This window comes from Aethina tumida, chromosome 5, assembly GCF_024364675.1.
Source record: "Aethina tumida isolate Nest 87 chromosome 5, icAetTumi1.1, whole genome shotgun sequence".
NCBI classification, from domain to species: Eukaryota; Metazoa; Arthropoda; class Insecta; order Coleoptera; family Nitidulidae; genus Aethina; species Aethina tumida.
Window position 1 is genome coordinate 24991191 of NC_065439.1, and position 27243 is coordinate 25018433.

Genomic DNA, 27243 nt, shown 5'->3' on the forward strand with positions numbered 1-27243 from the left:
TTTAGGATGGTTGATAAAATTATTAAAGCTGCGGAGCACTTTTTCCCATCGATGGACGCAACGTCGCATTCGGCCCGGAGGAATTAAAAATAAAAGGAAGTGACCGCTTCTAAGTCGATTTCTTCCGAACGTCGAAAAAACAAAACGCAACAAAAACCGAACGCTTTGGATCGAGTGAAAGCACTACAAACGTAGACAGCTTTCACATACTGACCGACGAGTTTATTATAAAAATGACTGAAAAGACAAAACAGGTTCCCGAAGAATTTTACACCAGTTTTAACATTAATTGAGTTTCGTGTCGTTAAATGTTTGATTGCGTCAACGTATTTGTGAGGGAATGCGTTATTAAATTATGGAATTTGTTCCATTATTTTAGAGTGCCTCGATTCAACAGTGATTTGCCATAATGACAAGCCAGCGATTGTTTTACCTTCCTTTATTCTTGTTACATTGTCGTTGCGTCATTATGCGCCAAGATTTAATAACCTCGACATCTGCCTCAGGTTTTGTTCGACTTGTTTGAAAATAATTCTCCCAGTCAGACTAACAAACCGTGCAGCTTTTTTTTTTAATCTCGCATAATTACTGTGGGATCCTCAGTGTCTCAAATTGATTTTATTTAGGGTGAATAACGTGTGCGTTATCGGTACTTTGGGTTTAATGAATTTGTAACAGATGGCGCCTCGTGAAAGAGCTTAGCCACTTAACCTCTAATACGTATGTTGATTTTGAAACCGTTTACTCACATAAAAATTCCTAAATGCCACTTAACCTTCTTTATTGCTGTTTTAATTACGAAATTCTCAACCAGCTTCATTTCATTGTCATCGTTTTCCATTAAAAAATGTAAATGAATATTAGCATATTGTGCTTGATTAGATTCAATTAGGAGTTAATGCCTTCAAGCAATTGAAATTTATTAATAATTTTGAATATTTATGATGAACTTTGTCCTGAATCAATATGATGTCATCTCTTAATACCCATCCCTCAATATTTAGCTGGTGCAGCTAGTACATTATATCCTAGTTGTTTATTTTTTCTTCTGCTTATGATATCCAACATCCTGTTTTTGTAGGTACTCTCAAAAGGAATGGTTATCCAAAATCGTTTATCCCCCAAAAACGTAAACATTGCATAATATTTTTAATGATTTTGGGACTGTTTACAATATACGTAAACTGACATAACACATGTTGCCTTTTAAATAATTTATTCCATGTATTTTTAGCCGCGTGTTTATAAATAGTCCTCGACCATGTCATAATCCAGGTCCATGGAGTTGGTTGAACCAACGTCTGCCCGGTCGTACCCATCTGGGAAAAAAATGTCAAGGTTCGGCTAATTGTCGTGTTAAAATTGTTTCGGACGCTTATTATTTAAAATATTCACGAATAAATGCTGGGAAAAGGTACGGAGCAGTGTTTGGACAGCTGAGAATGGTTATCACGAAGAAACGGCCTTGACTTTTAATGGCACTTAATTAAATATTTAATAGTGTGATAAACTAAAATAATCCCAATTTAAACGGCTGTAAATTAAAACGGGCAATTCAGCCTTTTTATTGGACGACGTAAATTTACATGTTAATGTGTACGTACAGTGCACGTTCGATAAAAATCCTCCCCCCACTTTTGGACAAAAGACACAAAATTGTTACGAATTGCGTTTGGTATTTAAAAATTGTTATTTTTAATTATAATTGGAAATATCAATTTGCCCATTAAAATGTTAATTGCAATTGGTTCGAATAAATTAGCTTTATTAAAGGTGTTGCCCAACGTTTTGCATAAAACATTTAAACAATAACATATTGTTGTTACATAAATAATTGCCCGTGATAAATGAAATCGGTAATAAGTACCGGCTCGCAGCGGTAGCAAATAAACTATTTAATATTATTCTCCTGCCACGGGAAAATTGATAGGTTTGTGCTACTAAAATGTTGAGCAACATTAATTTCATTAGTTTTCATTAAGAAATATCTTGTTATTTATTTTTTTTTTATAAGACCAGTAAGATATTGGCAATAGCAAACAAAGAAATAGATTTACGTAAGACTTCATTAATCAATTGCTTTCTTTAATGATCTAGTTTTCTAGAGTTTCAACTTTTTAATTGATGCTCCTACTTCCTATGAAATCGGACTGATTTAGTTCATTTCATTTCTAATAAAGTTTGACCATTAAAATGATGAACGGAGATATTGACAATGATTTGGTTGTTATCCACTTAACTACTTTTACCGAAGGAAACATTACATCTTTTTTATTAATCAAAAAAATGGAAATTCAATAAAACTAGTCAATTCAACTTAAAGTAACGATTAGACATTTTGACATTTTAGTTTCAAGTGATTTATTTTAGCCCCATCTATAAAATTGTACAAGCTTTGACCAATTATAATCAAAAAGATGATAGATGTATTGATAATGATTGTTTTAATCTACTTTGATTTATCTTAAACACTTAAATACTTGAGTCTTTTGTAAGAAAAGCTATACAGTCAAATAAATTTTGTACAATTAGAGCATTAATCAAAAAAATGGAAGATCAACAAAACTAGTCAAATCAGTTTAAAACAACCATTGGATGTTTTGATGTTTTTACTCCTTAAAAAAGATTTAACTGATTTATTTTACCCCATCTATAAAATTGAACAAGATTTGATCAATTATCATCAAAAATATGAGAAATGTTTGATAATGATTGTTTTATTCTACTTTGATTTATCTTAAACACTTAAATATTTGAGTTTTTTGAAAGAAAAGCTGTACAGTCAAATAAATTTTGTACTATTTAAGAGTGAATCAGAAAAATGGAACTTGAACAAAACTAGTCAAATCAGTTTAAAACAACCATTGGATGTTTTGATGTTTTTACTCCTTAAGAAAGATTTAACTGATTTATTTTACCCCATCTATAAAATTGAACAAGATTTGATCAATTATCATCAAAAATATGAGAAATGTTTGATAATGATTGTTTTATTCTACTTTGATTTATCTTAAACAGTTAAATATTTGAGTTTTTTGAAAGAAAAGCTGTACAGTCAAATAAATTTTGTACTATTTAAGAATGAATCAGAAAAATGGAACTTCAACAAAACTAGTCAAATCAGTTTAAAACAACCATTGGATGTTTTGATGTTTTTACTCCCTAAGAAAGATTTAACTGATTTATTTTACTCCATCTATAAAATTGAACAAGATTTGATCAATTATCATCAAAAATATGAGAAATGTTTGATAATGATTGTTTTATTCTACTTTGATTTATCTTAAACATTTAAATATTTGAGTTTTTTGAAAGAAAAGCTGTACAATCAAATAAATTTTGTACTATTTAAGAATGAATCAGAAAAATGGAACTTCAACAAAACTAGTCAAATCAGTTTAAAACAACCATTGGATGTTTTGATGTTTTTACTCCCTAAGAAAGATTTAACTGATTTATTTTACTCCATCTATAAAATTGAACAAGCTTTGAACAATTATCATCAAAAAGATGAGAAATGTTTGATAATGATTGTTTTATTCTACTTTGATTTATCTTAAACACTTAAATATTTGAGTTTTTTGAAAGAAAAGCTGTACAGTCAAATAAATTTTGTACTATTTAAGAATGAATCAGAAAAATGGAACTTCAACAAAACTAGTCAAATCAGTTTAAAACAACCATTAGATGTTTTGATGTTTTTACTCAGTAAGAAAGATTTAACTGATTTATTTTACCCCATCTATAAAATTGAACAAGATTTGATCAATTATCATCAAAAATATGAGAAATGTTTGATAATGATTGTTTTATTCTACTTTGATTTATCTTAAACACTTAAATATTTGAGTTTTTTGAAAGAAAAGCTGTACAGTCAAATAAATTTTGTACTATTTAAGAATGAATCAGAAAAATGAAACTTCAACAAAACTAGTCAAATCAGTTTAAAACAACCATTGGATGTTTTGATGTTTTTACTCCCTAAGAAAGATTTAACTGATTTATTTTACTCCATCTATAAAATTGAACAAGATTTGATCAATTATCATCAAAAATATGAGAAATGTTTGATAATGATTGTTTTATTCTACTTTGATTTATCTTAAACATTTAAATATTTGAGTTTTTTGAAAGAAAAGCTGTACAATCAAATAAATTTTGTACTATTTAAGAATGAATCAGAAAAATGGAACTTCAACAAAACTAGTCAAATCAGTTTAAAACAACCATTGGATGTTTTGATGTTTTTACTCCCTAAGAAAGATTTAACTGATTTATTTTACTCCATCTATAAAATTGAACAAGCTTTGAACAATTATCATCAAAAAGATGAGAAATGTTTGATAATGATTGTTTTATTCTACTTTGATTTATCTTAAACACTTAAATATTTGAGTTTTTTGAAAGAAAAGCTGTACAGTCAAATAAATTTTGTACTATTTAAGAATGAATCAGAAAAATGGAACTTCAACAAAACTAGTCAAATCAGTTTAAAACAACCATTAGATGTTTTGATGTTTTTACTCCCTAAGAAAGATTTAACTGATTTATTTTACCCCATCTATAAAATTGAACAAGATTTGATCAATTATCATCAAAAATATGAGAAATGTTTGATAATGATTGTTTTATTCTACTTTGATTTATCTTAAACACTTAAATATTTGAGTTTTTTGAAAGAAAAGCTGTACAGTCAAATAAATTTTGTACTATTTAAGAATGAATCAGAAAAATGAAACTTCAACAAAACTAGTCAAATCAGTTTAAAACAACCATTGGATGTTTTGACGTTTTTACTCCCTAAGAAAGATTTAACTGATTTATTTTACCCCATCTATAAAATTGAACAAGATTTGATCAATTATCATCAAAAATATGAGAAATGTTTGATAATGATTGTTTTATTCTACTTTGATTTATCTTAAACACTTAAATATTTGAATTTTTTGAAAGAAAAGCTGTGCAGTCAAATAAATTTTGTACTATTTAAGAATGAATCAGAAAAATGGACCTTCAACAAAACACATTTAATCAATTATCATCAAAAATATGAGAAATGTTTGATAATGATTGTTTTATTTTACTTTGATTTATCTTAAACACACAATCAGAAACATGTTCAACAAAACTAGTTAAATCAGTTGGATGTTTTGACATTTTGACTGATTTATCTATTTTATTGAACAAGTTTTGACCAAGTGTCATTAAAAAGATTAGAAAGATGTTGGTAATGGATTCTTTTACACAATTCTAACACTTAAAATCTTGTATTTTATGGTACTAAAGCAGTATAGTCTAGTAAATTTTGTGCAAGTCAAAAACAAATCAGGAAATCGTGGTTCAACAAACTAACATCCAGACATCGAACCACCAGCAAGGTACCATCGTCCGATCGCCTTCTTCCTGTACCGTTTCCGAAGAGCCGACTCCGCCGGCGCGTCCCCGGGGTGCCGGTAAATTTGACAACACCGTGTGCTAATGACACACACACGGTTTTTTGAACTGGGTTCCAGCGGCGCGCGCAGACCCTCTCGTCTTTTGTCTTCGGAGCCATCGGCACGGTCTGGGCTGCCCCCCTGCCCCTCGCGCGGGGCGCTGCACACGGGGTACCGAATGCGCGAGGGGGACGACGGAACGCGCGCGAGACTTTCCTGTAGAACCGGATTCTTGGAGTCGGGTCTTTCAAGGCCGCGGGACCGCTCCGGCCGCGGCCGAAGAACGCGGGGACGCGACGCGTGTAAACGGCGTGTGCATTGTGTCCCCGAAGACGTTTCGGTCCGAGGGACCTTCCCTAACAACAGGCACGGACGTCTTGACGGGCGCGTGGCCGGTTTGGTCCACCTCGTGGTTCGATGCGATGGCTCTCGCAGAGAGGACGACGGAGGGTGTCAATTTTAGGGGAACAAAAGTTGCGAAAGTCGTTTAAGTGTAAATGGGTATTACGAACGAAAAGAAAACGGAACTTCGGACGAAGTTCCCTTTAAAACTTTAGATTTGTTCCTTGACTATAAGAAAACCTAATAAAATGTTTCGCTGGATGAGCTAAGTTCGGATGAAATGGAATTTTGTCAGGCAATTACCTACAAAAAGTGACAACAATTTCTAATTGTCAAAGACATTTAACCAGTTATGTAAATAAAAAGGTTTCACTGTGTTTTTCCACTTTGAGCCCATTATCGAAGTGAATTTGTTGCGTACGACGTTTTGGGCAAAGTGTGTCAGCATTACAAATTAATTTTATTTATTTTTTTTTTGTTCTTCATGCATATTTATATGTGACCCAACAATTTATTGCTCGTCAAGAAAAATGTAACAGTAAACGCTGATAACTGGGTAAAATAGAAACGGCCCGTCTGTTTTATTGTACGTTTCGGTTTTATTGCCTTTTTAACATAAGATAAGAAAGTAAATATGATACACGCAGTCGTTGATTTAAATTTAAGTACAGTTACTAGTTGTTAACCGCAAATACAGTCGAAAAAAGTTATATTACTTGGTACCATTGTGAGTGAACCCGGTTCTCGGTTGGAAATTACATAAAGAACAAGTATATAAATATAATGATGATAGCGCCTGCAATTTGCAAAGCTAAAATTTCCATAAAATGAATACATGTAAAATATGGGCGAATATAAATGAGAGTTGAATAATGCCTCAACATATATTATAATAAATGGGAAACGTGGAATGAAATTCTGCGTAAAATGAGTCTTTGATATACACACGTGTTGGTGGAGAGTTTTTAATTAATTGATAACAAAACACACACACACACACACACAAAGATACTTTAATAAAACCATAATTAGTAGCTCACGGTTCTGTGAACTGGATATTTCACAAACATTGATGTTTTGAGCTCAAGTGACTTACATGAAATAGATTGAAAAGATCGTTTAAAGGGAAAGTTGCAATATAAATGTTAATGTAACCACAATTCTATAAATTATTCAAAAACCTCACTTGATAGATAATTAAGATACCATTCATTATATCGTTATGTAATTAATTATTTAGGGTCGTGTAAATTTTACATGGGTTATTTAATGAATTACATTGTTCATTATGTATTTATTTAATTACGTTCAATAATGTAACACAATTACATAATTAAAACATTTACATACTTGCTGTTCAAATAAATGTACCAATTGAGCAAAATTGTGAAACGTTGCATATTTAACTTTCATCAAAAAATCAGTCATTGATTAAATAAAAATATGGTTGTCAGAGATATTTTACAAGTGTGGAAAAAATACACAGAAATTAAAGCTGTTTATTATTTCAAACATCTACCACTAATTTTTTTAAAAATTGACTAAAATAAACAGAAATGAAACCTTCAACCTAATTTCAAACCTGTCAGAAAACTGATGAATCTGTGGTTCATGTCTTAGAACTTCAATTTATTGAAGTTTGAAATAATACCAACAATTTTTTGTACTTTGGTTTACGTCTTAAGCCTTCCATTTATGGAAGTTTGAAATAATACCACAATTTTGTTCAAATTGATTAAAATAAACAGTAATGAGACCTTCAACGTAATATGAAACTCATCAAGAATCTAATAAATCTGTGGTTTATGTCTTAGATCTTCCATTTATAGAAGTTTGAAATAATACCAACGAAATCGTTTACAAATGTGAGTAAAATAAACAGAAATTACATCTTCAACCTAATGCTAATCCTATCAGGAAGCTGATAAGTCTGTGGTTTATGTTTAAAGCCTTCCATTTATAGATGTTTGAAATAATACCACCACAATTTTGTTCAAATTGGTTTAAATAAACAGAAATGAGTCCTTCAACATAATATATAACCTATCAAGAATCTAATAAATATGTAGTTTATGTCTTAGATCTTCCATTTATAGAAGTTTGAAATAATACCAACGAAATCGTTTACAAATGTGGGTAAAATAAACAGAAATTAAATCTTCAACCTAATGTCAAACCTATCAGGGAGCTGATAAGTCTGTGGTTTATGTGTAAAGCCTTCCATTTATAGAAGTTTGAAATAATACCACCACAATTTTGTTCAAATTGGTTAAAATAAACAGAAATGAGACCTTTAACCTAATATGAAACCTATCAAGAATATAATAAATCTGTGGTTTATGTCTTAGATCTTCCATTTATAGAAGTTTGAAATAATACTAACGAAATCGTTTACAAATGTGGGTAAAAAAACAGAAATTAAATCTTCAACCTAATGGCAATCCTATCAGAAAGCTGATAAGTGTGTCGTTTATGTCTAAAGCCTTCCATTTATAGAAGTTTGAAATAATACCACCACAATTTTGTTCAAATTGGTTAAAATAAACAGTAATGGGACCTTCAACCTAATATAAAATCTATCAAGAATCTAGTAAATCTGTGGTTTATGTCTTAGATCTTCCATTTATAAAAGTTTGAAATAATACCAACGAAATTGTTTACAAATGTGGGTAAAATAAACAGAAATTAAATCTTCAACCTAATGTCAAACCTATCAGGGAGCTGATAAGTCTGTGGTTTATGTCTAAAGCCTTCCATTTATAGAAGTTTGAAATAATACCACCACAATTTTGTTCAAATTGGTTAAAATAAACAGAAATGAGTCCTTCAACATAATATGAAACCTATCAAGAATCTAATAAATCTGTGGTTTATGTCTTAGATCTTCCATTTATAGAAGTTTGAAATAATACCAACGAAATCGTTTACAAATGTGGGTAAAAAAACAGAAATTAAATCTTCAACCTAATGTCAAGCCTATCAGAAAGCTGATAAGTGTGTCGTTTATGTCTAAAGCCTTCCATTTATAGAAGTTTGAAATAATACCACCACAATTTTGTTCAAATTGGTTAAAATAAACAGTAATGGGACCTTCAACCTAATATGAAATCTATCAAGAATTTAGTAAATCTGTGGTTTATGTCTTAGATCTTCCATTTATAAAAGTTTGAAATAATACCAACGAAATTGTTTACAAATGTGGGTAAAATAAACAGAAATTAAATCTTCAACCTAATGCCAAGCCTATCAGAAAGCTGATAAGTGTGTGGTTTATGTCTAAAGCCTTCCATTTATAGAAGTTTGAAATAATACCACCACAATTATGTTTAAATTGGTTAAAATAAAGAGAAATGAGACCTTCAACCTAATATGAAACCTATCAAGAATCTAATAAATCTGTGGTTTATGTCTTAGATCTTCCATTTATAAAAGTTTGAAATAATACCAACGAAATTGTTTACAAATGTGGGTAAAATAAACAGAAATTAAATCTTCAACCTAATGCCAAGCCTATCAGAAAGCTGATAAGTGTGTGGTTTATGCCTAAAGCCTTCCATTTATAAAAATTTGAAATAATACCACCACAATTTTGTTCAAATTGGTTAAAATAAACAGAAATGAGACCTTTAACCTAATATCAAACCTATCAATAATCTAATAAATCTGTGGTTTATGTCTTAGATCTTCCATTTATAGAAGTTTGAAATAATACCAACGAAATCGTTTACAAATGTGGGTAAAATAAACAGAAATAACACCTTTAACCTATCAGGAAAGTGATAAGTCTGTGGCCATCAAAAAATCAATGAACATTGATTAAGCGAAAATGTACTTGTCAGAAATGTTTGACGTCGGATCGTGCATCAATAAAACCGAAAAACTTCCGGCATCCAGTTCGAAAAAGTTATAAAACTTCATTTGGCTTTGCACTGTTCGATTTAACTTTTAAACTCCGCCGTCGTAAAAACCGGCAAAATTATTGCGAAACAAATGTAATTTAGTTTTCGTTGCAATTCCGAAATTACAATTCAGACAAGTTTAACCGAACATGTCGTGCAACTTTATCAGATTTGTGCCAGATATTCGCATAAAGCACAGCATCCCGTGCACGGTGCGGTGCTAAGAATAATTTACCTTTTGTTCTGTCGCGTAGAAAACACAATTAAAATCAGCAGACTCCATAGAAAACCGGGTGCAAAACGTAAAACCGTATTAATACAATAATGCCTTATAAACTGTTTAAAATATTAATGTTCCATTGTTGCGCTCATCTAAAACTCCAACGGTTGGAAGATGAAACGGGAAAGGAGCACCATTGTCGCGGATGCAAAAAGGTTTAATTGAATTTGCGTTCGTTACAAAGATCAACGTGCCAATTAGGAAACGTATCCTATATGCATTTCAAACGTATTCTTTTACAATTTGTCGGTACAAAGGATGAAACAACTGAAGTAATTTATGTTTAATAGGATTTTTTGGTCTGAAACCTTTGAGAATTTACTGGTGACAACAAAACCTTTTACAAATGTAGATAAAGTAGACTAAAATGAAACCTTCAACCTAATATCAAACCTATCAGGAAACTGATATATCTGTGGTCTATTTTGGACGTCTCGTTTATAGAATTTTGGAATAATACCAACAAAATATTTTCTAAATATATGTTAGATAAAATAAACAGAAATGAAATCTTCAACCTAATATCAAACCTATCAAATTCGATACTCTTGAGATATATATCTTGGACTCTATTTACGGAACAAAAAAATGTGGATAAAGTAAGCAGAGATTAAACCTTCAACCAAATATTAAAATTGATAAATCTGAGCTCACCAAAAACATAATGTTGATCAACAATTGTTGTACATTCTCCTTGTTTTTGTGCCCATCATGAATAACATGGCAACTTTGTAATTTCCCATTTTGCCGGAGTTCGCCTTGATTTATCGTTCTTTCTCGTACAAATTTCCATAAATTGTTAATAAATAATAATTATAGGTCATAATATCTCTCTAACATAGTATATTTATTGCGGAAAGCTATTCCGCTGGCCGCATTAAACTATTAATTGAGAATTAAAACTTTTCGTATAATGGATGGCCAACGAAGTTATTTAACTTTGACTGCGGCAAATAATTTAAACGCCTCCTACCCCAACTTACTTTTACCCAATTTGGGATACATCACACTGGTCCTTATCCTTCTTCTTAGTTTAATGACGACAATAAATTTGGCCATTAAGCCACGTAATTAGATGTTACTCCGTCCAGTATGAGTTGGTCACTTCTTACGGAAACTTCAATTATTGGTTAAAAATATTCTGATTTTAATTTAAGTAACAAATTTCTTCATTAAGACACCTCCAACAACTTCATTCTGAAATTCAGTTTAAATCTTATAAATCTGAACTTCCCTTCTAACCTATGAAACTTGAAGTTGCCTCAACAACATAATAAGGTTACTTCATTCGAATTTTTTCAAAAATTGACAGTATTTTTTCTGTCTGTGCTAATATATTTACTTGAAATGTATGTTACTTTGTTTTTTACGTCTGACATAATGATAAATCACCTTTTAACACGTGTGCCATTTGCAGGCCAGAGTCAAATGTTAAATTAATCAAGTCGATTTGTTAAATTGAATTTTTTTCAACGTTGGACTGACTCATTATATTATTTTAGACTGGTACTTCCTATTGCACTGTATCTAGGTCAGACACATCACATCTTTGATATTAATTACATCTACCAATTTAAATATTAATTGAAGTTATTATTGAAGCACTTTTTGCCCTGTTGAGGTTCCTATCAACAACAAAAAGGTTCAGACATTATTTAATTAATAAATGTTGTGTGCAAATATTAATATGCTTTATATTGTTTCAGGTAAACTTTGTTCCCATCTAACAATGAATTTTCCGGTAAGAAATTATTTATTAATGTTTTCCAACACACGTTAATTACCAGGAGTTCTTTACGACCTACCAAATTTAACGTTTATCTCGTTCCTGAGTGGAAACATGGCTTGAACATATCCGAGATCATAAAATAAAAACGGGCTAACCGAGCCGAGTTGGTCGGTGCATTTCCGGCACATATATATTAAAATAAACATTAATAATCCATATTAAATAACAACTTGAGAGCCAGAGTTATAACTACAAGTTTAAACTACAATATAAACACACACACACACGCTCAACACATTACTGATGAAGTTTGTAGAGACGCTAAAATAAACTGATTACCCAAAGACTAGTTAGTTTTCATTCTGTAAATTTTCAAACAAGCATAAACTAGATCGGCACTCGGAAACTTTTGCCAGTTATAACTTTAAATTGCTACATTTGGATATTATTTAAGAGCCCTAAAACTTGGAAAGTCTCACGTCTCACTTACGATATAAAGCTCTTCCGCTTTCGGATGGATTTTTTAATTTTGTGCATTTAAATGAGGGGGGTCAAAGCGTAACTGGATCACGTCCAAAAATTTAATCTTGAGCTTATTTATATATTGCTTTCGCATAAGTTTGGTTCAATTACAACCTTTCATTAAATTATTGCTAGCATATCTCCATTTTCCTCCTTTCAGAAATACAGTAAATTTAGGGTAATATCTACAACTTTGTTCTCCTGAAAAATAGTATATTAGTTAGACATTTTCAGTTTATTTAGTGATATTGTCAAATAACTAAAAACTCAGGTTACCATTTCTCATCCACTAAAATAAAATTAAATTTATTGTTAACATACAACTTTTAAAAGGTATTTTTTCAAATTTAGGGTAAATAAACTTTATCAACAACTTTGGTCTCCTGAAAAATAGTGGATTAGCTAGAAGTTTTCAGTTTACTAAGTGGTATTGTTAACTAATTAAAAGCTCAGATTACGATTCCTCATCCAATGAAATAAAAATAAATAAAATTAAATTTATTGTTAACATATAACTTTTAAAAGACATTTTTTCAAATTTAGGGTAAATATACTTTATCTACAACTTTGTTCTCCTAAAAAATAGTGGATTAATTAGAAGTTTTCAGTTTACTTAGTGGTATTGATAACTAATTAAAAACTCAGATTACCATTCCTCATCTGCTGAAACAAAAATGAGTAAAATTAAATTTGTTTTTAATATGTAACTTATAAAAGATATTTTTTCAAATTTATGGTAAATAAACTTTATCTATAACTTTGTTCTCCTGAAAAATAGTGGATTAATTAGAAGTTTTCAGTTTATTTAGCGGTATTGTTAACTAATTAAAAACTCAGATTACCATTCCTCATCTGCTGAAACAAAAATGAGTAAAATTAAAATTATTTTTTACATATAACTTTTAAAAGACACTTTTTCAAATTTATGGTAAATATACTTTATCTACAACTTTGTTCTCCTAAAAAATAGTGGATTAATTAGAAGTTTTCAGTTTATTTAGTGGTATTGTTAACTAATTAAAAACTCAGATTACCATTCCTCATCTGCTGAAACAAAAATGAGTAAAATTAAATTTATTTTTAACATATAACTATTAAAAGACAATTTTTCAAATTTATGGTAAATATACTTTATCTACAACTTTGTTCTCCTAAAAAATAGTGGATTAATTAGAAGTTTTCAGTTTATTTAGTGGTATTGTTAACTAATTAAAAACTCAGATTACCATTCCTCATCTGCTGAAACAAAAATTAGTAAAATTAAATTTATTTTTAACATATAACTTTTAAAAGACATTTTTTCAAATTTATGGTAAATATACCTTATCTACAACTTTGTTCTCCTAAAAAATAGTGGATTAATTAGAAGTTTTCAGTTTATTTAGTGGTATTGTTAACTAATTAAAAACTCAGATTACCATTCCTCATCTGCTGAAACAAAAATGAGTAAAATTAAATTTATTTTTAACATATAACTTTTAAAAGACATTTTTTCAAATTTATGGTAAATATACCTTATCTACAACTTTGTTCTCCTAAAAAATAGTGGATTAATTAGAAGTTTTCAGTTTATTTAGTGGTATTGTTAACTAATTAAAAACTCAGATTACCATTCCTCATCTGCTGAAACAAAAATTAGTAAAATTAAATTTATTTTTAACATATAACTTTTAAAAGACATTTTTTCAAATTTATGGTAAATATACCTTATCTACAACTTTGTTCTCCTAAAAAATAGTGGATTAATTAGAAGTTTTCAGTTTATTTAGTGGTATTGTTAACTAATTAAAAACTCAGATTACCATTCCTCATCTGCTGAAACAAAAATGAGTAAAATTAAATTTATTTTTAACATATAACTATTAAAAGACAATTTTTCAAATTTATGGTAAATATACTTTATCTACAACTTTGTTCTCCTAAAAAATAGTGGATTAATTAGAAGTTTTCAGTTTATTTAGTGGTATTGTTAACTAATTAAAAACTCAGATTACCATTCCTCATCTGCTGAAACAAAAATTAGTAAAATTAAATTTATTTTTAACATATAACTTTTAAAAGACATTTTTTCAAATTTATGGTAAATATACCTTATCTACAACTTTGTTCTCCTAAAAAATAGTGGATTAATTAGAAGTTTTCAGTTTATTTAGTGGTATTGTTAACTAATTAAAAACTCAGATTACCATTCCTCATCTGCTGAAACAAAAATGAGTAAAATTAAATTTATTTTTAACATATAACTATTAAAAGACAATTTTTCAAATTTATGGTAAATATACTTTATCTACAACTTTGTTCTCCTAAAAAATAGTGGATTAATTAGAAGTTTTCAGTTTATTTAGTGGTATTGTTAACTAATTAAAAACTCAGATTACCATTCCTCATCTGCTGAAACAAAAATGAGTAAAATTAAATTTATTTTTAACATATAACTTTTAAAAGATAATTTTTCAAATTTATGGTAAATAAACTTTATCTACAACTTTGTTCTCCTGAAAAATAGTGCATTAGTTAGAAGTTTTCAGTTTATTTAGTGGTATTGTTAACTAATTAAAAACTCAGATTACTATTCCTCATCTGCTGAAACAAAAATGAGTAAAATTAAATTTATTTTTACATATAACTTTTAAAAGACAATTTTTCAAATTTATGGTAAATATACTTTATCTACAATTTTGTTCTCCTAAAAAATAGTGGATTAGTTAGAAGTTTTCAGTTTATTTAATGGTATTTTTAACTGATCACTGAAATAAAAATAGATGTAATAAAATTTATTGTTAACATATAACTTCTAAAAGACAATCTTTTAAGTTTAGTCTTTATCTACAACCACTTTGTTCCACTCAAAAATAGTTTATTAATTAACGTTTATTAAAATAAAAATAAATATAATTTAATGACATTGATCAAACATTTTTAAGGCTGAATTAAACCACTCGGTATTAATAGTTTAAATATTCTCTCACCGAAATAAATTTATAATTATATTAAATTTTTGATTAACTTTTAAACAAAGTATTAACAAACAGAACGACCGGAAAGCTTGAACGTCGGAGCGAGAAGTTTCGCATTCTTCTGCTGGAGGATGAAGCGCCATTAATATTCATTATACTTTTAATTACGTCGACTTTGTGTCCCCGTTTAATCCATTTATTTATATTTATGTCCCCATGAATTTTAATTACGGCATATTTATTTGTATCAAATGTTAACTTTAATTCTTTTTTTTTTTGTTACTCCCGACTCGGATCCGACGTCATATTTCACTCGGAAAACCGACGTGACGTCGCAACTTTTTCGCGTAACGCGACTTATTATTTATTACCTCGACGGCACTTGATGTATGAAAGTTTTCCGGATTAAAATGTGCCGGATATGCGGTTCCGTTTTTTTTTTTTCAATACGCCCCAAAGTTTTTTATATTATTAATATAAATTAGGGTGTTCCACAAACAAAAAAATTTTGACTCGTCCAAAAAAAATTAAAACAAGATCATTATTAGTCCGCAATTAGTTGAGTAGGAGTGCATGAATGTGTTTACGGTAATGGTCCGGCTGTTAAACAGTTCTCACTCCATGTTAAATGCAAAATAAATATTTTACGATTGTTTTGACTTGTATCGAATTTCGAATGGCACAGCTGCGTAAAGCACAATAAGTTCAAATTTAGCTTTCGTTCATAAATAAAACAGTTTAATAATGGTCGCATTGCACACAGTTTATTTATATCTATTATAAAATATAAATAAAACTGATTAAAATCAATTGAGAGCCAATTGCAGACAGTTCACTTTCTATTTGATCATGTCGAATAAAGTAGTGCACTTTCACTTTTAAACTGATCAATCGAAAATGTCAATTACAAGCTGAAATTTCATAATAACGGACAATAGTGCAAAAACAAACAATGTGGCTCTGGGATATAAATATATATGTGTTATATGTTTCAATTATGTAACCTTGCTCATTGTTTCCAACGTGGGTTATTATTATTTATTATATCTATATTTATGAATCGAAATCAAAGAATTTCCAATGGTTAATGTTATAGATTTGCTAATTTAATTGAATTGGTTCATATTTGTTTCGTACACAATCTATTAATTATCGGGTGTTTGGTAATAATTCCATAATTGGGTTGTAAATTAACAACGTGGATTTTATTGTAAAATTCCGGTTAAATATTTGCCAACATTTTTCGTGCCAATTATTTGCAAATGCAAATTTCCCAATCGGATTTATCAATTTAATTTTTGGGACCGATGTAAAACCATAAAATAAATTTAGTGCAAAAGCACACTTGGAAGCTGTACCGCCCAACTAAAATCATTTGACGCAAAGTTCAGGAAAAATTTATATGAAACAAGTTTTCCGGGGAAAACTTCCCGTCGAGCCGCACAATAAAACAAGTTTTAATATCAATAACTTTGTTTTTATATAATTTGAAAAGTTGAAATTCGTCAGTCTCCCACGGAAACTTTATCGCCGACTAAATTCTTAAAGTTTTTAACTTTTTAATCATTCTAATTGGCCATCAAAGAAACTTCCTTAAAAAGACTTATCAAGAAAAACAGTTTCGAGTCTCTTTAGTCCGAAATAAATTCAGTAAGACGGGAATATTAAGAATACAATTTATTTTCATGAAATAATCTGGGAACTCTTTAATTAGATTTGGGGTCCTCGAATAATGTCATGTTTATTTCAATTATACGTAAGTCCCTTTTTATCGTCGAACATGTTTTAATTAACATCGTCACCATAACTAAGATTAATTTCTTACAATAATAAGCTATGTAGGTAAAAAGTAATTCACCTTTTTAACATTGTGCAACTGATAAAAATATTTGGATCTGACCTTAAATTTGACCTCTCCTCTCCTTCAAAAATGGTCTATGAAAAAATTAAATAATAGTTACAGGAGGGTAGTTTAATAACTCAAATTTAGACTAATTAAACTACCCTCAACTACTTAGAAGTTTTCAGTTTCATATTTAAGTAATTATAAGTTCTGATTACTCATTACACATCCATTGAAATGAATAAAATTAATTTTTTTGTAACATGTAACTTTTTGAAGGCAATTTCTCAAATTTAGGGTAAATAAACCATTCATAACCATTTTATCATCCTTAAAATTAGTGCATTTAGTTTTCTTTTTTGTGGCATTTATAACTAACTAAAAGCTCAATCTCCTATCTCTCATTCACTGAGATAAAAATAAATAAAATTAAATTTATTGTTAACATATGATTTCTAAAGAACAATTTCCCAAATGTGGGGTAAATAGACTTTATCCACAACTACGTTAAATAACTGAAAACTCTGATTACTCATCCATTGAAATAAATAAAATTAATTTTTTTGTAACAGGTAATCTTTAAAAGACAATTTCTCAAATTTGGTGTAAATAGGCTCATTTTACAACCATTTTATCCTCCTGAAAATTAATTAGAAGTTATTAGTTTTTTCAGTTTTTTTTTTTGGTATTTTTAATTAACTAAAAGTTCAGACTACCATTTCTCATTCAATGAAACGAAAATAAATAAAATTAAATTTATTGTTAACATATAATTTCTAAAGGACAATTTCTCAAATTTGGGGTAAATAGACTTTATATACAACCATTTTATCCTTCAGAAAATTAGTGTATTAGATGTTTTTTGTTTTTTCAGTGGTATTTGTAACTAACTAAAAGCTCAGACCACTATTTCTTATTAACTGAAATAAAAATAAATAAAATTAATTAATTATTCTAAAGGACAATTTCCCAAATGTGGGGTAAATAAACATTATCCAGAACCACGTTAAATAACTGAAAGCTCTGACTACTCATCCATTGAAATAAATAAAATTATTTTTTTTTTATAACAGGTAATTTTTAAAAGACAATTTCTCAAATTTGTTGTAAATGGACTCTATTTAAATTAGTTAGAAGTTTTTAGTTTTTTCAGTGATATTTTTAATTAACTAAAAGCTCAAACTTTCATTTGTATTCACTGAAATAAAAATAAATAAAATTAAATTTATTGTTAACATATAATTTCTAAAGGACAATTTCTCAAATTTGAGGTAAATAGACCATTTTGTTCTCCTAAAAAATAGTGTATTAGTAGATGTTTTTAGTTTTTCTAGTGATATTTTTAATTAACCAAAAGCTCAGACAACCATGTCTCATCCATTGAAATAAAATTAAAATTTTGTTAACACAAAGCTTATAAAGGTAATTTTGCACCTGAATACCCAACCCAAAAAAAGTTTTAAACAGAGTAGCGTAAAAAATAAACACCATTGTCAGAAAGAGCTTAAAAAAGCTCCCAAAATATTAAAATAAAATCGTATTCAAATAATCCTTGGATCATTTAATGCTCCAAATTCGACTTTTAGTAGTGCCGTTTGATTTTGCGGCCGCATCAGAGAAAAACATTCGACGTTCGATGCGTCGGGTGAGGGTGGGGGGTGCACTTTCAGGCTTTTTTGCTTGTTGCGCACTATTCGAACGGCGGCCCCGAATTAATTCACCACTTACAGGGAAATCACCATTCGAACGTTTTAAAACGATTCACGTGCAAATATTTGCGAAACTTTTGAGGGTCCCTGAGTTCCATTATGGCTCTCCCCCTTGTTCGGCCCCTCCAAACGTGCCCCCGCCGACAGTTCCTCGTTGCTTCATGCAGTATGCAAATTGAATTTCTACTTACAGCTAGTTATAAGTTATTATATAGACTGAAGTTATAATTTCTGAATAGGGGTAAATATTGATGTATGCATAATGGGCCTGAAGACTTCGGAATAATGCGAAAACAATGATTAAAGATGAAGTTTTGGCTCGTTGGAACTTCGGGTTAACTGAGGCAAATGAAAAAAGTTGAAACTATTGACTGGGTCAAACGGTGGCAGCACAAGTCAATTAGATAAAAGTCCAGTGGAAATTACGTTGATTGTATTAAACGTTAAACAGGAAGGTCTAATAAAGAATTTGCATCTTGGAATAAATTCAATTTAAACTAGAATGTTTGAAATTAACGGGGCAAAAGTAAACAGTGAACAACGAGCTTGTCAGCCATTGTTTGTCTGGGTCTTTTTAGAAATGTTTTGAATCAAAATGAACGCAGATAAAAGTCACTCTGTTGTTTGTTAAGTCAACTGGAAAATAAAATGACAACTTATTGCAACGATAAGACTTAAGGCAATTAAAAAAAAACTGTCATAAGATGGAGATAAAAGTAAAACATCTAATATTACCAACAGATTGGGTAATTTTCCTTGTTTAAATATCAAGCTCCGTTTTTATTGACCCTTACTCCCTTTTATTCATTAATAAAATCCGACACTAATATAATGTTGCATTTGTTGGCTCTAACAAAACGCAAGTATAAAATTTTATATTCGCGTAAAATCTGTTAGTGCGACAAAAGAATGTTGTCACAGAATCGTTAACAGGTTTCGGTAAATGCAATTTACTCATTATACGACGTCAGTTTCACTTAATTGCTTTTTATGGCCCCACTGCAAATTTGTTGTTGTTCAAAGTCGACAACATTTTATTTTAACAAAAAATTTACATGAAGATGACTCAATACGACTCAAGATCAGCACCGACTAATTTTTAAATTAGAATAATTAATGGTGGCCATTAACAGCAATTACTGGTGCCTTCCACTAATGTGGAGACACAAGTAAGTAACTCGGTAGGAAATATTTTGGAACGATTTCCAATTAAAACCGCCATTCCCACGTAATTCTAATTAACGACTCGAAAAGACAGGATTTTAATTGAAAATATAATAACGCCCAGAAAATAAAAATTGTTAGTAATTAAAGTTAATACAAGGGGGCCCTTTATATATTCCACCAATCTTATCGCGTTTAATTAACCAGAAAGTTTGATCATAAGCTCGAGAGTTGGTCGGCGAAAAAAAAACGAAAAGAAAGAAAAAAAAAAGAAACACGAGCGAAAAGAATTTAAAAATGTTGAATTACAACAAAAACTAATTTCAACTTTTTAATTAAATTTTAGTCTGGCGGCAGAACAGTTGTGTTGTAAATTAACTAACTTATTTAATATATCGCCAACTGCTCTATCCCGACCGCTCATTCGCATGTAGTTCTGTTGCATTTCATTATCGAGTTTGCGCCGCCATTTAAAATTGATCGGGACGGCGAGGATCCAAATAGGTTTTGAATTAACAATCGCGTGCAATTATGCATGTTGTACAGGGTGTCCCCAATTTGTTGATAGACCAGACAGAGAGAAACTAACCTAAGGCTCGAGAGCTCCGTTAAAAAAGCCACATTTTAATGTCTGAAATATGTGTGAAAACTGATATTTGACGAATTTTGGAGAAGTGTGATCTTGTTTTTTTATGTAAGTTGTAGAAAATTTCCTCAGACGTTTCTTTAAAAATTACATATTAAATTATCTCTAGCTAAGATATGACGATATTCCTAGTAAATTTCAAGATATTTAATTCTGTCAAATATAATATTTGATACAAATTATCTCAAAATTTTCTAGAAATATTCTGATATCTTAGCTAAAGATTATTTTAATATATCACAAATTATATATTTTTGCAAAACATTATTTTCTCCAACATTTTACAGACATATTTAATTATAATTCGTTTATATTTGTTATAAAAAAATTAGAGAATATTTTTCAAGTCAAATATCTTTTATTTCAAATTGAAACTTTAATTAAGTGTACCCTTAAAATATTGGAAAAAATCTTGCTTTTCAAAAATGTATAATTTGTAATATATTAAATTATTTCTAACTAAGATATGACGATATTTCTAGTAAATTTCGAGATATTTAATACTGTATATTAATGTATTTTAAGCACAATAAAATAAATAATGTCTTAATTACTTATTTTATGGTGCCATTTTACTAAATATAAAATTGAAGATGTTAATTATCTCAAATTTTTCTAGAATATCTTAATATCTTAGCTAAAGATTATTTTAATATATCACAAATTATATATTTATACAAAACTTTATTTTATAACATTTTAAAGACTATTATTATATATATTATTATTATCTCGTATTTTAAATTAAAAAAATGTACTCTTCAAATATCAGAAAGAATCAATTTTTCAAAAATATATAATTTGTAATACATTAAATTATCTCTAACTAAGATATGACGATATTTCTTATATATTTCGAGATATTTAATACAGTCGAATATGATATTTGACAAAAGTATTATTAATGTATTTTAAGCATAATAAAATAAGTAATTAAGACATATGTTATTGTCATTTTACTAAATATAAAATTGAAGATGTAAATTATCTCAAAATTTTCTAGAATATCTTAATATTTTAGCTAAAGATTATATTAATATATCACAAATTATAGATTTATACAAAACTTTATTTTTCTAACATTTTAAAGATCTATTTAATTATAGTTTGTTGTTATTTGTCATAAAAAAATTGAGGAGAATATTTTTCAAGTAAATATCTCGTATTTCAAATTGAAACAAATTTACCCTTAAAATCATAAAAAATCAAGCTTTTCAAAAATGTATAATTTGTAATATATTAAATTATCTCTAACTAAGATATGACGATATTTCTTGTAAATTTCGAGATATTTTATACTGTCAAATATGATATTTGACAAAAGTATTATTAATGTATTTTAAGCATAATAAAATAAGTAATTAAGACATATGTTACTGCCATTTTATTAAATATAAAATTGAAGATGTAAATTATCTCAAAGTTTTCTAGAATATCTTAATGACTTAGCTAAAGATTATTTTAATATATCACAAATTATATATTTATACAAAAATTTATTTCTATAACATTTTAAAGACCTATTTAATTATAATTTGTTATTTGTCATAAAAAAAATCAGGAGAATATTTTTCAAGTTAAATATCTCGTATTTTAAATTTACCCTTAAAATATCAAAAAAATCAAGCTTTTTAAAAATATGTAATTTGTAGTATATTTTTATTATCTTAAATTAAGATATGACGATATTTATTGTAAATTTCGAGATTTTTAATATTGTCAAATATGATATTTGTATCCTTTTTTAATCATTAATAATTTGTTTTAATATATTATCATATTTTACTACATATAAAATTAGTTTTTAATAACTTAAGGAATAATATTAATTATCTCAAAATTTTCTAGAAATATATATAAATATCTTAACTAAAAAGCTAAATAACACTTATTTTTTCTAAAATTATTTAGACAATATTTAATTAGATTATTTCTATTTGATATAAAATAATGGCACATATATTATCTCAAAATTTTAAGGAGTTATATTTCTTTAAAATTCCGGAAATCGTGCAATAATATGTAAATAATAATAAATTATCTCTAAGATATAACAATATGACATTTTTGAAAAGTTTCTAGATATTTAAAATTATCATTTATGAAACAAAAGTAAATAACAAAAAATCAAACTCATTGAAGTTTGTTTATTTCAATCTGAATCGTGCTTAATATTAATTGAAGAATTCACCTATCGATGGAACAATTTTCGATTGTGACCCGCCATCAAAAAAATACATAAACCCGCCCATTGTTTATAAAATATTTGTTTGTTTTTTGTTTAAACGCTGAGAGCCACCGAGTGTTTTACTGTTCAAGTGCTTTCGCCATTGTTCACCGGCAATAAGCAATACAACACATGGTGCAGTTTGCAGAGCCATATGCAACTCACGGCGTTGTCGGCCTCGGGGATGGTTTATGTCACAAATGAATGTGAGACAATGCCCAAATAAAAAAAAAATAAATAAATAAAATAATACGTAAGGGCACGAACCAAGGCCGTAGCTGGCGAATTACAAATTGAAACAAGACGTTTAATTTGTGGATGTGTTTTAAGGTGTACGCAATAAATTCCGTTTTGATGGATTCAGTCATCTCGAAACTTGTTTTCGCGACGGCAAAAAACGCCAGCATTCCTTCGGGCACTTCGTTCTCCAATTGCGTTGCGCATTAAATTTGAATTTCACACAATCACCGCGATGGCATTAAGCTATTCCGTTGTTGAATAAACACACCGTGAAATGTACACACACTTTTGCCAGCCAACAATTCCACAACTCATTAATTAACAATTTTGGTTTTGATTTAACACAATAAACTCTAAAATAACTGTATCTTACACACTTTGAATCATCATTAAAATGAACTTGTTATTTTAGTTTTTTCTAAGTAAGTCATGCACTGGACGATTTAAACAAAAATTTCTATCTTTGCCAAGTATCACGTTGTAGTACAACTACACACTGCTAGATGGCGCCACGTCTATTGTATGTATATCATATCTTTGAAAACTAATTTTCATTATCAAGATTTAAAATATATAAATCTAATTGATTAATGGAAATGATTAGAAGGTCCATTCTAATACTAATCACCTAATAATTAATTAAATTTTAATTACTCAATAATTTAAGTAAATTGTGGATAGACTTGTGTTTGATTAAAATAATAACAATATTTATCCAAGAGGATGTTGTTCCATTTTGGGGCAGTGCACCTGATTTTCCATGGACTGTAACATACAATTTTGGATACATTGAACCTTGGAAGGAAAGATTGTTGTTTTTTCATTCTTTTTTCGAGAATACATTAAGTACTATTATTAGACATTATAATAGGTACTTACTGACCACAATAAAGGATGGAATTTAAATAATGGGTTGGTCGACTAAAAATGAACTAACAACAGCCTTACATGAGGCACTATGATTGACGGTTTCGAAATAAAAATAAATAAATGGCACGTCTCCTAGTCATTTGTGACATAATGTGCGATTCAAACAATGTAAACATTCGACGCAAAAAAATGAATAAATTATAATAAGTAGAAATTTAATTAAAGTTTTCCCCAAACCGGCCATAATCGCATGACCCAAAATTGTAAATTCTTTCACAATACAATTCAGAGTATTCAAATTCTCATATCGATTACATAACTCGGGGTTGGCGGTGTGGGGGTAGGGGTTTCGACGCCGCCCCTTAATTTGAACCACCCCCTAGATCCCCGCGCCACCCACACCCCCCACGTTTCCCCCTTGCCCCGCAAACCCAACAACTTCATTCTTAATGAGATTTTCCCGGATCCATAAATTTCAGCCTATAGCTCATTCCACAACATTAATTTCATTGCTAAATACTGGCTATAAATTATAATATAATGAACAAGCCAAATTGGGATATAAATAAATACTGTAATTAAAATTAGACGAAATTTCCATATTTCATTCGAAAGATTGTTTCGTTGTAAAAACTCACCCCGTTACAATTTAGCTATTGGATTTAGAAAAACACATTTAATCCCCGTAGTCGATCAATTTCGTTTCGGCGTAATACACATTAAAACACCCCCCGACGTCCCCAACGAGTTTACAATAACTAATTTTAATTTGTCCCGTGCAATTTGGTTCAATTTCTTCGTTTATCAGATCCGAGCAGGCGGTTCGTTTGAAGGATTTATCGAAATCAGATTAGACGCCAGAAACAACTTCAATTTAAGCCGTGGCGAAAAAAGACCGGCCCCCCCACTTTTATTTAATGAAGCCGGTGCCATACATTTCCCTCAAAATTTCCCTCGATTGGAACGAATAAATCACGGGACGGTTATCTTAATAGAATCGGAGCCACTGAACAATCTAAAATTGTAATTTATTATTATATTTTTGTGGGCACACCTAAATCACAACTGCTAAATAAAAGTTTATTAGAAGTATGCAATAGAGAAATTGTGACGTTAATTGATTGCCTGACCATCCTTGAGTTTCTAATAAAAATTGGGTATTGGTTGTTTATATTGATGTAACATTTATCTTAAGTACTCATGGTTTTAAAATAGTCATTTGTAAAAATATGCAATTGTCATAATCATGAAAAATGGTTATTAAAATTCTTCACTTAGACAACAGGATTTTATATAATTTGTAGGCGCACCTAAATCACAGTTACTTAACAAAAGTATGTCAGAATTGTGTAATACAAAACTTGTGACAAATGTGGATAGTGTTCTTCTTCATCATTACTTGTCCATCCATAATTTTCCAATAAAGTTGGAGTATTTGTTGTTGAATCTAATGTAGCATTTACCTTAAGTACTCATTGTTTTAAAATAGACATTTTGTAAAAATATGGAATTGTCATAATCACAGAAAAAGATTATTAAAATTCTTCACTTTTACACATCAGAAATATGTAATACAAAACTTGTGACAATAAATGTTGGTAGAGTGTCATTAGCTTCTTAATGATTACTTATCCATTCATGATTTTCCAATAAAGTTGGAGTATTTGTTGTTTAATCTAATGTTGCATTTACCTTAAGTACTTATTTTTTTAACTTAGACATTTTTTAAAAATATGGAATTGTCATAATCACATAAAAAGGTTATTAAAATTCTTCAGTTTCACACATCTGAAGTATGTAATTCAAAACTTGTCACAATAAATGTTGGTAGAATGTCATTAACTTCTTAATGATTACTTGTCCATCCATGATTTTCCAAAAAAGTTGGAGTATTTGTTGTTTAATCTAATGTTGCATTAACCTTAAGTACTCATTGTTTTAAAATAGACATTTTGTAAAAATATGGAATTGTCATAATCATAGAAAAAGGTTATTAAAATTCTTCAGTTTCACACATCAGAAGTATTTAATACAAAACTTGAAACAATAAATGTTGATAGAGTGTCATTAACTTCTTACTAATCACTTGTCCATTCATGATTTTCCAATAAAGTTGGAGTATTTGTTGTTTAATCTAATGTTGCATTTACCTTAAGTACTCATTTTTTTAACTTAGACATTTTGTAAAAATATGAAATTGTCATAATCACAGAAAAAGGTTATTAAAATTCTTCAGTTTCACACATCAGAAGTATGTAATACAAAACTTGTGACAATAAATGTTGATACAGTGTCATTAACTTCTTAATGATCACTTGTCAATCCATGATTTTCCAATAAAGTTGGAGTATTTGTTGTTTAATCTAATGTTGCATTTACCTTAAGTACTTATTTTTTTAACTTAGACATTTTTTAAAAATATGGAATTGTCATAATCACATAAAAAGGTTATTAAAATTCTTCAGTTTCACACATCAGAAGTATGTAATTCAAAACTTGTCACAATAAATGTTGGTAGAATGTCATTAACTTCTTAATGATTACTTGTCCATCCATGATTTTCCAAAAAAGTTGGAGTATTTGTTGTTTAATCTAATGTTGCATTAACCTTAAGTACTCATTGTTTTAAAATAGACATTTTGTAAAAATATGGAATTGTCATAATCATAGAAAAAGGTTATTAAAATTCTTCAGTTTCACACATCAGAAGTATTTAATACAAAACTTGAAACAATAAATGTTGATAGAGTGTCATTAACTTCTTACTAATCACTTGTCCATTCATGATTTTCCAATAAAGTTGGAGTATTTCTTGTTTAATCTAATGTTGCATTTACCTTAAGTACTCATTTTTTTAACTTAGACATTTTGTAAAAATATGAAATTGTCATAATCACAGAAAAAGGTTATTAAAATTCTTCAGTTTCACACATCAGAAGTATGTAATACAAAACTTGTGACAATAAATGTTGATACAGTGTCACTAACTTCTTAATGATCACTTGTCAATCCATGATTTTCCAATAAAGTTGGAGTATTTGTTGTTTAATCTAATGTTGCATTTACCTTAAGTACTCATTTTTTTAACTTAGACATTTTGTAAAAATATGAAATTGTCATAATCACAGAAAAAGGTTATTAAAATTCTTCAGTTTCACACATCAGAAGTATGTAATACAAAACTTATGACAATAAATGTTTGTAGAGTGTCATTAGCTTCTTAATGATTACTTGTCCATCCATGATTTTCGATTAAAGTTGGAGTATTTGTTGTTTAATCTAATGTTGCATTCACCTTAAGTACTCATTATTTTAAAATAGACATTTTGTAAAAATATGGAATTGTCATAATCACAGAAAAAAGTATTAAAATTCTTCAG

The 27243-nt window shown here is 29.0% G+C and overlaps 1 protein-coding gene across 4 annotated transcripts in view; it reads left to right on the forward strand.

The window, feature by feature from the left end:
- LOC109603480 (TOX high mobility group box family member 4-A) overlaps positions 1–27243 on the forward strand; it is a 152976-nt gene that overhangs the window by 104934 nt on the left and 20799 nt on the right. The window contains exon 1 of one of the 4 annotated variants that reach the window (XM_049968276.1): positions 11671–11697. The exons of the other annotated variants lie outside the window; for them this stretch is intronic. Coding sequence (XP_049824233.1) covers positions 11686–11697 — 12 coding nt within the window. The 5' untranslated portion in view covers positions 11671–11685. Of the gene's footprint in view, positions 1–11670; positions 11698–27243 lie in introns of those variants that run through there. 4 annotated transcript variants of the gene reach the window in all.